The sequence below is a fragment of the Triturus cristatus genome, chromosome 2_2 (genome assembly GCF_964204655.1).
Source record: "Triturus cristatus chromosome 2_2, aTriCri1.1, whole genome shotgun sequence".
NCBI classification, from domain to species: domain Eukaryota; kingdom Metazoa; phylum Chordata; class Amphibia; order Caudata; family Salamandridae; genus Triturus; species Triturus cristatus.
Window position 1 is genome coordinate 58,410,506 of NC_140582.1, and position 12,411 is coordinate 58,422,916.

The 12,411-nt window shown below is 44.1% G+C and overlaps 1 protein-coding gene across 1 annotated transcript in view; it reads right to left on the reverse strand.

Moving 5' to 3' along the window:
* Positions 1–12,411, reverse strand: part of PPEF2 (protein phosphatase with EF-hand domain 2) — a 356,454-nt gene that overhangs the window by 65,943 nt on the left and 278,100 nt on the right. Inside the window, exons 13-15 of the mRNA XM_085643039.1 lie at positions 11,876–12,280; positions 4,871–5,056; positions 3,498–3,640 (exon numbers count right to left, since the gene is read on the reverse strand). Coding sequence (XP_085499165.1) covers positions 3,498–3,640; positions 4,871–5,056; positions 11,876–12,280 — 734 coding nt within the window. The remainder of the gene's footprint in view (positions 1–3,497; positions 3,641–4,870; positions 5,057–11,875; positions 12,281–12,411) is intronic.

Sequence of the window (12,411 nt, forward strand, 5' to 3'; positions counted from 1 at the left end):
TAACTACTTGTGTGGTGTCCCTTTGTAGTGTTCTTCACTGTGTTACTGTGTATGGTCATAAATGCTTCACACACTGCCTCTGAGATAAGCCTAGCTGCTCATGCTACGTTACCACAGGGTTGAGCAGGGGTTATCAAAGGGTGTAGCCCTCTTACTCTGACTTAGGAAGAAGGGTCCCTACTTGGACAGTGGCCAGCCATTGCCAACTAGAGACCCCCATTTCTAACAAACAGCTTTCACACCTCCATAACCAAAGAGAAAAAAAGTAAATTTCTTCAGCAAAAGGCTTTAGGTATCAACACATTAAGGTCGATGGTGATTTCCAGAGAAGGGGCCACGAGAGGACTAAAGTTAGATGCAATTTCCACCTGGGGTGGATTGTGGGCTGGAAGTGGGTGGTCCAGGGGTGATTTTATGCGCTCTTCAGCTCCACGTAACCCCAGCTATAGTGCCACCATGATCCACTGCCCCAGGAAAGCATAGAATGATGTCCTGATCTGGGGCTCTCTGAGGGAAGCCATGAGTGAGGAAGTGTGAGGGCTCGGGAACCTCTGGGTGGCTTGTAAATGTTGCACTCTATGCCTCCGTTCCCAGAACACAACCATCACATGCCCAGCAGGCAAGAGGCATGTGTGATAGTTCCGGCAGCTAAAATGGTCTGCATGTCCTCCAGAGGTACAGCATAAGGGCAGGGTGGTAAGGGAGTATGCAAAGAAGCAATCGGTTAAACAGGAGGAGAAGGGGGCCAGTGGCAAATGCGGGACACAATTCAAAAGGACAACTGCGAGGCTGCGGGTGCTGGGCACGTGACCTCAAGCCCAAGAGAGCAAAAAGATGGGCAATCGTGACAGTAGCAGGTAGAAACACTGCACACAAGTGGAAGACCATAGGGTACAACATTCACAGTGAGGAAAGAGAGAAGGCCAGTGAGCCACTGACTACAGGTCTGAATGGTGTGTGGCGCAACATGAAGTGGTGAGACAAAGTGGAGTGGAAAGTGAAGAGAGGAAACAAGAGACATTTAGTGGCTTCACAGAAGAATAAACAAATGAGAGAGGTTGAAGGTCTGTTCCCTGGGATGTGGTTAGAGAGGGCTGCCAGAGGTTTAGCAGAACATGTCAGGGGAAGGACTGATCACTAATGAGTTGAATGGCTAGAGTAGGACAAGGAGAGAGGAGGATGTTCCCAAAAGCCGTGAAGGCCATTGGTCAAGGATACAAAGACAAGAACATGTAGCAATAGGAGAGACATTTGAAGACAGGAAGGAGCAGGGAGCAACACGATGAAAGGATGGATTTTTATGAACAGACCATTTATTTCAATTATCTGAAGAGGAATAGACCAACGATACAAAAAGCAGAGGCTCCCAAGAGGGAGAACTGGAGAAATTAAGGTAGAGTGGGAAAGGCTGAGAGTGAGACTTCTTAGATACCTCCAGCAAGAGAGCAAATGGAGTGGATGGGACAAATATTTACATGACACAAACTGCACAGGAAAGGGGAGGAATGAAAGTGAGAGACGGGACAGACAAGGATCAAACATGCGTCAGACCTTGGAAGTGCAACAAGACATCAGGGAGACCATGGGAATAGGACAAGGCCCTCTCCTGACCCACACCAAATCAGGGAACACCCTATTGGGATCATGCCAGGGATACATATGTGTTGGTTTGATCTATATTATAGAATGGTCCGTGCTATTATCTGTAGCCCCTCTGTAATGCCAAGGGTCCAGAAATTGGGTGTACATGCCTGTTGTGCCCCTGGAGTACCTACTGAGGAACAGAGACATACTTAATGAAAGTGATAGACGTAGTGAGACCTTTTCTGCCATTGCTGGTTGGCCAGTGCTCGGGCAGTTGGCTGGGACTCCACCGGTGGATGAAGGCAGGGATCACTATAATGGTTGATATATTTGTGGGAGGTGCGCTTGTATCCTGTCCTGGAACTACAGGAGACATATGACCTTCCTGTGAGGCACTTTCTGCTTCACTGAGCTCTATTGCATGAGGTGGTGAATGGTGGGGCCAATGTGCTGTGGCACCACCAGAACACAAATGCTTGTGTTACATTTTTCTCCTCACAGGCCAGATGAGGGCGGTCATGTTGTTACACAGGGCGCTGTTGAAAGGGGCACAGCTGGACTTGACACGTCTTCATCAACGATGGGAGGAGGACTTGGGGGCACCGCTGTCTGACTCAGCTTAGCAAAAGATGCTGGAGCTAACACCCAGGGTAGATAGAAATGCTTGTTTCAAGCTAATTCAGTTCTACTAATCTACACAGTGGCTACCTTACCCTCTGGGGGAATACTTACCATGATCCCTAGTGCTGCATCATCCTATCCTAGGTGCCATGCGGATGATGTAGACTTTTTCCACATGGTGTGGTCCTGTCTGGCGGTGCTCCCATACTGGACCACCATCCTCCAGGTCTTTTGCTGGGCTATGGATCGGAGCTTTGAACCCACTCCTCAGCTGTGTTTGTTGCACCTACATGATCAGAGTGCAGCTCAAAAGTGACAGATAGATTCACAAACTTGACACTTATTCTTGCCTGCAGACACCTAACAATGAACTAGAGGTTTTCCTGCAGCCCTGATGTGTGTAGATGGGGATTAGAGTTGATCAAATCTGCGTAGTGCAAGAGGGAGGCGATCTGGAGCGAAGAGAGTAGGGGTGTACGCAAGGTACCGATCTTACCCACTTGGGATGCTATCTTGATGGCTTGCCGCAGGCTGAGCCCTCTCAGACGAATCATTATGGACAAACCCCTCTCAGGGGCTTCCTTCCCAGCTCCCGAGATGTGTGGAGCGGTCCTGGACCCGGGGGAGTCTTCTTGATTTGTTTCAAGTGTGATGATGTGAATGGCACGGGGCTCCCGGAAGGGTACAATTGTGTGGATGGGTAGAGATGATTTCATGCACTGCCACTGTACATGGGTTCTGTCCTCCGAGGCCCCCTGCGGCATCCCTTTACTATGTTTGACATGTCAGAACCTATATCTCCGGTCACTCTGCTGTAATGTGAACTGTTGGCACTCAAGCATCAGCATACCAGCCCACTGTGTTGTGCTTGATTAAAATGCAAATTAAAATATTTACCAAAATAAAAAATAAAAAGTAGGGAGACCTTTTCTAATAAATAGCATAATTTAAATGGAGGGCTTAAATAATATATCTAGAGTGTTTTTCCCTGGATAGTAGAAAAATGTGCCCAATGTTTGCAAGTTACAAATTTGCATATAGTTCTTAAAATTAGGCAGTTAAGACAACGTTGCGTATAGAGGTACACTGAGAGGCTGCCCGACGACTCGGAAGGGCATTAAATGTGACCCCATTGCTATGGGGGAGAGGCAGCAACATGTCACTTGTCCTGAGGCGACAGCGGAAATTCTTCTACAATCCGGTACTACCTTCAATGCGTGGACTCTGCCTTCTGAGAAAAACTGTGGGTACGATGTCTGTGGCTCAACCATATATAAACTGTAAGGTCTTACCGTTGCTTCATTGTTAGTGTGTTTGTAGTTTTGCTGGCTTGATACTGCACAAAGTGAGGGATGAGGTCTGGTCCCAGCTTGACATAGGCACCTCGGTTACTTCCAACTTCATAATAATTTGAGGCTGAAAAGATGGTCAGTACCTTTGAAAAGAATCGTGAAGAAGCAGAGGTTTATAATACGGAGGCTAAACGTATGTTGCATATAACTGTTGTGCTTATTGTCGGATAATCGCCATTTATTTGCATTATAAATGTACATTTGAGGGAGAGGGGCTGAAGGACGTTACCAACGAGTCCACAATAGGCAAACCACTAACCTCTCAAATATGTTAAATTAGGAGCTAGACCACTCCTCCCCTAGACAAAATCTCCACCCATAGCCAAATACACTTTGAGCAAGCTAATGTTATTACAGTAGAGAAAATAGAGAGTCTGCACCACATCTATATTCCAGACTTAAATAAAGTAAAATAGTGGCACATTAGTAAAAAGGAAAGGATGAGGGGACACATGTACGACCGTCAGGTTTTGCGACTCGCAAATTGTGGATTTTAGTGACTCGCAATTTGCGAGTAGCAAAACCTGATGTAGAACAGTGTCTCAAACAGTATTTGCAATTCCCAAATGTGTCGCAAGGGACCTGCCGCATTAATATTCATGAGTTACGATGCAATTTTGACCCATTGGGAATGGGCGGCACTCAAAGGGATGGTGGCCTGCTGGGGTGAGCAGACCACCATGCCTGTGACTACTTTTTAAATAAAGCATTTTTTTTAAAAAATGCAGCCAGTTTTATTTTGATTTTTCTACAGTGAGCAGTGGACTGTGACACCACTGCCTGCTCTGAAAAAAAGTTGGGGGCCCCCATTCACACAGGGGAAGGTGTCCATTGGGGTCCCCTTCCCATTTGCGAATGGCTTACCACCAATTTGAAATCAGGGTAATCTGCGAATGTTTTGTGACCGCAAAACATTCATACATAGCAGTGCGACTCGCTATTAGGAAGGGGTGCCCTTTGCACGTCCCTTCGTAATAGCGACTCACAAACCTTATTTATCGAGTTGGTAATTAGTTACTAACTCGTAAAATAGGGTTGGTACATAGGAAAATGCATTTTACCCATTGGGACGTTTGTGACGGGTAAAAGGCCTCATACATCTTCCCATAGATTCATATTTCATATCACCTGTAATACCAACATCAGTATTTTTATGTAAGCATGTTGCTTCAAAGCTAGATCATAATTCTCTTAAAATCAAAAAAAATTCTGTGAGGTCCACACTACCTCAGAACAGCTTCTCAAGTACACCTTTGTAATGTACCTCAATACCCTATAAAATGACAGTGTGCCATACAAGTGCACAAATATACCTTTCTATTGTGGCAGAACTCATATCCTTCCTGCTTGCACTCATGGGATCGGATGAGGAGCTGCAAACCGTACTTCTGTAAAATCTTCTCCGTTACATCAGGTCCAAAGTAACAACCTCCTCCTCGAACTGTGTTGGATTTACAGCCATCTTGTGGCATCGGGTCACTCCACAAGATATCTACAATCTGAACAAAGCCCTATCATTATCTGATGCACCAAAGAAAAAAGATTGACAGCAAAGAAATTAAGACCTGTACATTCTTTTCCTATTACAATCTTCTTGTGAATTCGCTACTCACCCGTAATAAGAAAACAGCATCACTACTCTACTTTAACATATCAATTTGAATCCTGGCTTCACAATACTTTCTTAACTACTAAGCACAGACGTTTGAAAGCATCTCCCTACACACAACTGTGACTTAAAAAAATAGGATTGTTTAAGCTCCCTTTGCAGTAAGGATACTTTATTGATCCTTCTGTAATTGACTGATATGAACATTTCACTTTCATGTCACAATCTACTCATTATAAGGCAGAATCATGAGTGGTAAACAGGCAAACACACTTATCATTTAAATTTAGCAAAAACATCAGCCCCTTCCCTTGAATTGTCCCACAAATACCTAACCCTTCCTCCGAACTCCTGTTTGCCTGAATCTATTCATTCAAGTACCACATTAAATGAATGACGTTTCTCTCAACCTTGCAAATATTCATTGCCAGTCAGCCAGGTTATAGAGTTTGTATAGAAATTTGGGAATAACATTTAAGGAAAAATTAAAATCAATCAGAAATGCAGATAAAGGTTGGGACTATTCTGTTAGGGTGCTGTGGATATCTTTCAAAAGTAGTTCCTCTTCGCATGATCCTACCTTTTCCAGTTGAAGAAGGTCAGGTTATTCTTGACCTTAGGGCAATATCTAGGTGGATCCGGGCTGGAAAGCTTTTAGCCCAAATTATTTCCTATTTTATGTCAATCTAATGTTGTCCAATATATTGTCCACCAGTCTCAAGCAGACTGTATTTATGGGCATTACATACAAAAACTGGCTCTACCCGACAATCAGGACAAGTTAAATTAATTAACGTATCCTATCACAATACAATTACCAATCCACAGGAAAGGGATAAATCACAGTTCCCAACAGGGAAGCGTTGACACAAAATTACATCACAGAAAAAAATGCAAAATGGATGCAAAAAATCAGATTGTATTACAATCAATAGTATACATACATTATATATATATATACACACACACACACACACACATACAAATGGTAGCTCCATTCATTACACAAGGTGCTCAGAAAAAGTGTGTGTGTGAAGATTAAAGAATAAAAAGGAGAAAAACATAACATAATCAATAACATTTGAAACAGAGCCTGTCTGTACATCCAATCCAACAATTTGATTCTATTCCCCACTAAAGGGGTAATTGCTACAATCAGTTCTGCCTCACTGTGGACAGTGTAGTCAATCCAGGCTGTAAAAGCAGGGACTTGTCGATGTTGCAAGCCGAAAAATGGGGAAAAGGCCAGTTAGGACCTTAAACATGTATCTTCATCAGGATAAGGTAAACAAGGAAAAGGGAGCAACCTGGAGTCATACAACCTCCAGTATGGGAACTGATGAATGGATCCTAACGAAGGCCAACCGGTTGCGGCCAAGATGGAGACTTAGTAACATGAGAGAGCCGATCAATTGATTTCTTCACGAGGAACACTCCCACTTTCAACCAAATATATATTCGTTCTGGTTGTCTGTGGGGCCAAGATTTATACGTTTAAGGCCACTTTCTGGCACTTTGGAGGTGTGAGTGATCCGGAGAGTTTACCTTCAGACAATGAGCCGGCTGCCCTTCGTTAGGCTATACTGACAGGCTCTGCTTCAAATGTTATTGATTTTTTAATCCGTTTTGCATTTCTTTTTTGTGAAGTAATTTTGTCTCTTTCCTGTGGATTGGTAATTGTATTGTGATAGGATACATTAATTAATTTAACTTGTCCGGGTTGCTCGGTATGCCCATTTTTTGTATGTATCTATACCCAGGTCCTTCGGCTTCAAGGGTAGCCCCATCAGTTTGGAATGGCATATTTGAGGGCACAACCGAAGTGATGATTTTCACCTTCTGTTTAATATGACACTTGTACATAAAGACGGGTTTTAATATTTCGTGAGTCAGGAAAAACCTTTGATAGAGTCAATTAATAACAGTTAAACTTTCGACTGCACAATGTTCACTTTATCCTATGCAAGGGTGCAAATATGGCAACAGGCGATTTAAAGCACTCATTTAAAGAGATGGCATTGTGTTGGCAATATGTAATAAAAAAACCACTGAAGATGCAATTGGAAATTAATCAATCATCTCGGAGAATTGCCAGCTCAAAAAATTAACTTAAGACATATCTAGTTATTCACAGTTGCCCTCAATTGAAGCTCTTTTCATTTGAAATGTTAAGATGAATATAGAGTGAAATGAAAACAGTGTATGCTAATTTGGGCAACTAAGATTAGGATCAACATGCAGGTAAAGCACACAATTACCAGTGAGGGATGGTTGTTGTTAAAGGGGGAGATGAAAATGGAGGGAGATTAGAATGGAGTAGAGCTTTGTGTTTGAACAGAAGGCACACTGTCCCAGGCTATGGCTGATTTATTGAAGTCCTCTTCCAGGACTGGCTCTGGAAGATGGTAAGAGCCTTATGCAGACCCGAACCTAGTTTAACGACGACTCACTTTGGGACTTGAGGGTAGTTCCCACTAGCGCCAAGAGCATATGCTTGGTTGGGTAAGAGGGTTTGTCCTTAGCACTGATGAATTTCAGAAAGAGGGGTGACATTTGCTATATAAGTTGATTAATCTGTCACACAGTTTGGAATGTTTTCTTTGTTTTTCTCTTTTGGGGGGGTACTTGCTTGTAAAGGCACTGGGCAAAGAATGACAGTTGTCACCTGCTGGGTACTCTCAACTTCTGCGTTTGAGCTTCATGAGTTTTAGTGTGTTTAAAAGTTTCCCCCTTACCTTCAATGTTCTTTTCCTACACCTGATGCTTCTAGGTCTCTATCAAAGTGTCTTTTCTTTCATTTTGTGTGCTTTTTGTTTTGCAGTTATTGCTGTGTTTTGGGAACTGCTGATGGGAGCTCATATTTCTGAAGGTCTCTAAATGTCCCTTCCAAAGGTTAATGTACTTATTTGTTCCATTTCTGGGTCGGCCTTGACGTGCAGGCTCATACACTGGGGCACGCCTCACTTTGGTATACTGACTAAGACATACAGGATTTGGTGTTGTTAGTCTTTGCTTGTACCTACTGATGAATGATTTACCAGCTTTGTTTCTTGAGTTAAAGTTCAGAGTTTCCATCTGTTTAACCACCCTCTCCTTCGTTACTATTTTTTTGTTGCAGATTTATATAGCGCGAACTCGACCCGAAGGTATTGGAGCGCTTTACATGAGCACCAGTTACATCACAAAAGGACACATTCATTTTTGGTAGGCGCTGGGGAGATTAAGTGATTTGCCCAGGATCACAGGATGCTGAGCCAACGCCGATGCTCGAAATTGGCTCCCCAGTTCAAAAGTCAGCAGCTCTACCTTTAAGGCTACATCCTCTCCCCGCTATCTATTGCTGCTCAGAGTCTGGGAGTAGCATCGGTTCATGGGAAACTGAAGGTCAAACGTTTTCTACAGTAAAAGAGACCTCAGAGTAGTGTTTGTTTGTAGATACAATCTTGCAGTTCAAGTTCAATCTTCAGTGCAAGTGATTGTTTTGTCGTTTTGGGTGACTACAAACCGTTTATTTTGGCAGTAGAGTGTCTGCCATGCAGGCAGTCTACGGTCCATTTCAAACCCCATAACCCCATTCTTGGGCTACTTCAATCTTTTGTTGGGGTGGAGGGCTAAAATGGCTTCTCACTCTAACCTTTTTTGGTGTCATGACTGTGGTAGGTGTTTTGATGGTATTTATCTTCCACACCCCAGTCGCCTCTGCAGTGCTACTACGTCTTTGGGGTTTGGGGTATAATGCCAGCTGTTGCAGACTGCTTTTGAAGTTGGTCTGTGAAATTAAAATGGCATGTTTAGACTAAATTGTCTAGTGTGTTAATATTAAGTGACAAGTACTATTTCTATAACATTTGTTAGGTATTCAATACTTTCCTGAATGTCATGCACAATGCTGGTATTCTGAGAGTTGTCCTTCTTTGTGTCCTTTGCGTCTTTCTATCAAAGGTAAGTCATTTTTCTACTCTTGATGACAGCAGACGTAATACTAATACTGTTTGCTGTGAGGTATGTGCTTGTCATAGCTGCAATGCTATATAGACTGATGCGCTGTAGGGTTTCTTGCTTTGGCGTGTATATGTCTAAGCAAGATGTGTCACTGGTTACTGTTTCATGACAGTTGCACTGATGCTGTCGCTTGGGAACTCATCAGCGACGGGACTGGCATATAATGCATGAAAGGACCATTGGAACCTTGATGGCAACTGCATGGCACAGATACTAGCTATACCAGACCTCATAATACAGCGGCTGCTGGTGCAGGTAACCGCAGTGGAGTGGGGCACCGCGGGGCTGGGGGGGGGGGGGGACGTTATCAACATACGACACAACAGGAGTTATTTATTTAATTTGCCCATTTCCGTCATCTGTTGACCTCCCCCGCAGCGCCCTGCCCCACTGTGCTTACCTGCAACGGCTGCCGCTGCTTAAATACCCACTCTATACTAACCAGACAGGTGTGGCAATACCAAAGAGATCTGCCACAAACGTCTGGTCACTTGGACACTCAAACACAGTGCACCCTGCAGCTCTCAAATATTAACATTCTCTATTGGCATCTTTTGAGGATAGAAAGGATGACCATAATATAGAGCATCTTGGTAAATCTCTTCGCATTACATTCCTTATTGGATATCGTATACAGGAAAACAGTATTGCAGTCTATTTTGGTAGATCACTGAAACCTCACGTTCTCTATCCACACTCGTTACCGCTTTTGGATTCATAAGATAGAGCTATACAGATATTCTAACAGGCTATCATAATTTATGGGAGGCAATGAATTTTCAGGGTTTGTGAGGCCTTATAGCCCTATATCTTGCAAAATTACAGTCTCTAAGGCACTGTATTATTCCTGAGGTATAAAACGTGTGGCTTTTTTTGGTGTGTGTTGGACATGCCCGTTCCTAGGGAATTTCCCTAAAACATTTTGCTTTTTCTACTCCTAATTTTTGCTGATTCTCTTTTCATGGCCTTAGGATTCTGGGCGCTTTCCCGCTTTAATACAAGGTGAAAGCACATGTGCCCTTCCTACCCATGCTAGAAAGTGGTGCTTACTTGATTCGTTTAGGTGCTGTACCTGTGAGTGCCCTGTAAAAATCTACACCACATTCCCAGGGCAGGTACTGCACTGGAAAATGGTGAGACGCAGCACTAATTGTGCCACTCACCAGAATAGCCTTTCAAACATGTATCAAGCCTGGCATTGCAAGCCTGTGGGTGCGCAGTTGCCCCTATGCTCAGGTTGGCATTTCTAACCCATTAGCCAACCCTGAGTGAGCCTTCCACTACCGCTACCACTAGATCACCCCTCTGGTAAGCCTTGAGGGGTGGAGCAAGTGGTAGGCAAAAGACAGGGCAGGTACTCATGGGTGTTTCCTGTCCAGTTAGTGCAAACCTTCTCCTGAGGTAAAGAGTGATTTGTCATTAATAGCTTAGAAATGCCCCTTCTAGAAAGTGGGCATTTCTCTGATCTAAAACTCTTTGTGTGCCTTAAACCTTGACTCCAGCCCACACTGGAAACTGGGGGAGCACATCTGTGCATTCCCCAGAGACAGCTATAAACATTGGGCATGCAACTGGAACAACAGACCTCTGCCATTTGAGGGCCTGGCTGGATAGATTGGAGGAATAGGTTTTGACACTTGACCTCTGGAAGCCAGATCATGGCCTGACTAAAGATCAAGATCTGCATTCCACGGGCCCCATGGCAGACAGAACTGAAATTTATGGGACACATCTGTGGTTCAAAGGGAAACCCTCTGAACCATCCCCAACTTCAGAGGCACACTACAGTATAGCTACTGGTGCCATGATTCAGCAGTTTAGAGATAGGCTTGTGGGGATGTGGGATCGGAGTTCCTGGAACTGCGCGGTGCACACTGTCAGAGGAATCTGTTATGCATAAGCAGGCTTACTCCCATTGGAAGGGACCATTCACCCTTCCTGAATAGTGGCTGAACGCGGCTGACTACCTGCTGCAGTGTGGCACCCTGAAGTGTGCTCTCCAGGGGCTTGTTGGCTTGCCTCCTGTGGTCTTGTGGAGGTCTCAGGGACATCAAAGACCACCCACGTGGGACCCATACCATTGACTTGTGATACCTGGAGAGCGATGCCCTCTTAAGTGCCCACATCGTCTGCTGTATCCCAACTTTCAACACACTTGTTCCCTGTTCCTTGGTTGATACAACAGCTGGGGAGGTTGTATAGGGAAGTGAATGCACACTCTGAGCTACAATGCTCTTCACAACCCCATGTGCAAGTCCGTTAGACCACGTCAGTTAGCATACCACTGGTTGCACCACTAGGGTTCTGCCCTATATGTGAACTACGCCATGCCCAGTGGCCACTTGTGAGAACCTGCTTTTGAGAGGAGCTACATAATGAAGAGGCAGATTTTGTAGATGCTGTAATGTTTAGGATTTTTCTTTTCCTAAGCAACTTAATATTCTCTTTCAGTATCCTTGTCTCAAGAGTTGCAGTTAGCTGTATTTCAAATTTCTATCATTTAATTAATCATACTGAATTTTTCTTTGGTTCTAAGACATGTAACAATACCATGAGAAATGTACAATAAATTAATAATGATTTAAAATGCCATCCAAAAGTACAAGATATGCAAAGGCTTTCAAAGTGCAGTGACTAATCTATTTTGTTAGCCTTCTGGGAACTGGTTGCAGGTGGGGAAAGATAGATGCTTTGCAGAACCACTTACCTGTTTCCTCTCTTCGTCGTTTGTATCAAAGTTTTGAATTTCACTGGACTCGGAGTCTGTCTCAGACACTGAGATGGAACTGGTTACCTCGGTGAAAGACTCTGAGAAGCCCACCTGCCTCCGGCACTTCTCCAGCTCTTCTTCCACTGTCTGGCGGACTCTCCTGGCGATCTCCTTCCTGTCCACGGCCATGGAGGTTGGGCTGCTAGCAGATCGCTTGTCCCTACACGGGCTAGGAATGAAGTTTGTGCTGGAGGGGTAGGTCAATGATCCACTTCTCTGAGGTGTCCAGGCCCTTTCAAGACTACTGCTCCTCTCTTTTGCTGCGCGTTTGGCCAGTGGTGACTTGGTTTCTACTTCTCTCAGTTTCTCTTTCTTCTTCCTTGGACGCAAAGTAGACACATACTAGAAGAAAAAAAAAGGGAGGCATAAAAGAACAACTGTAAAAATACAGGTTCTGATAAAGAGAGAGGCATCCACATAATACCTTCATGCTGTGAAAATACAGACACAGGAACTGAGGAAAGAAGCAGAAG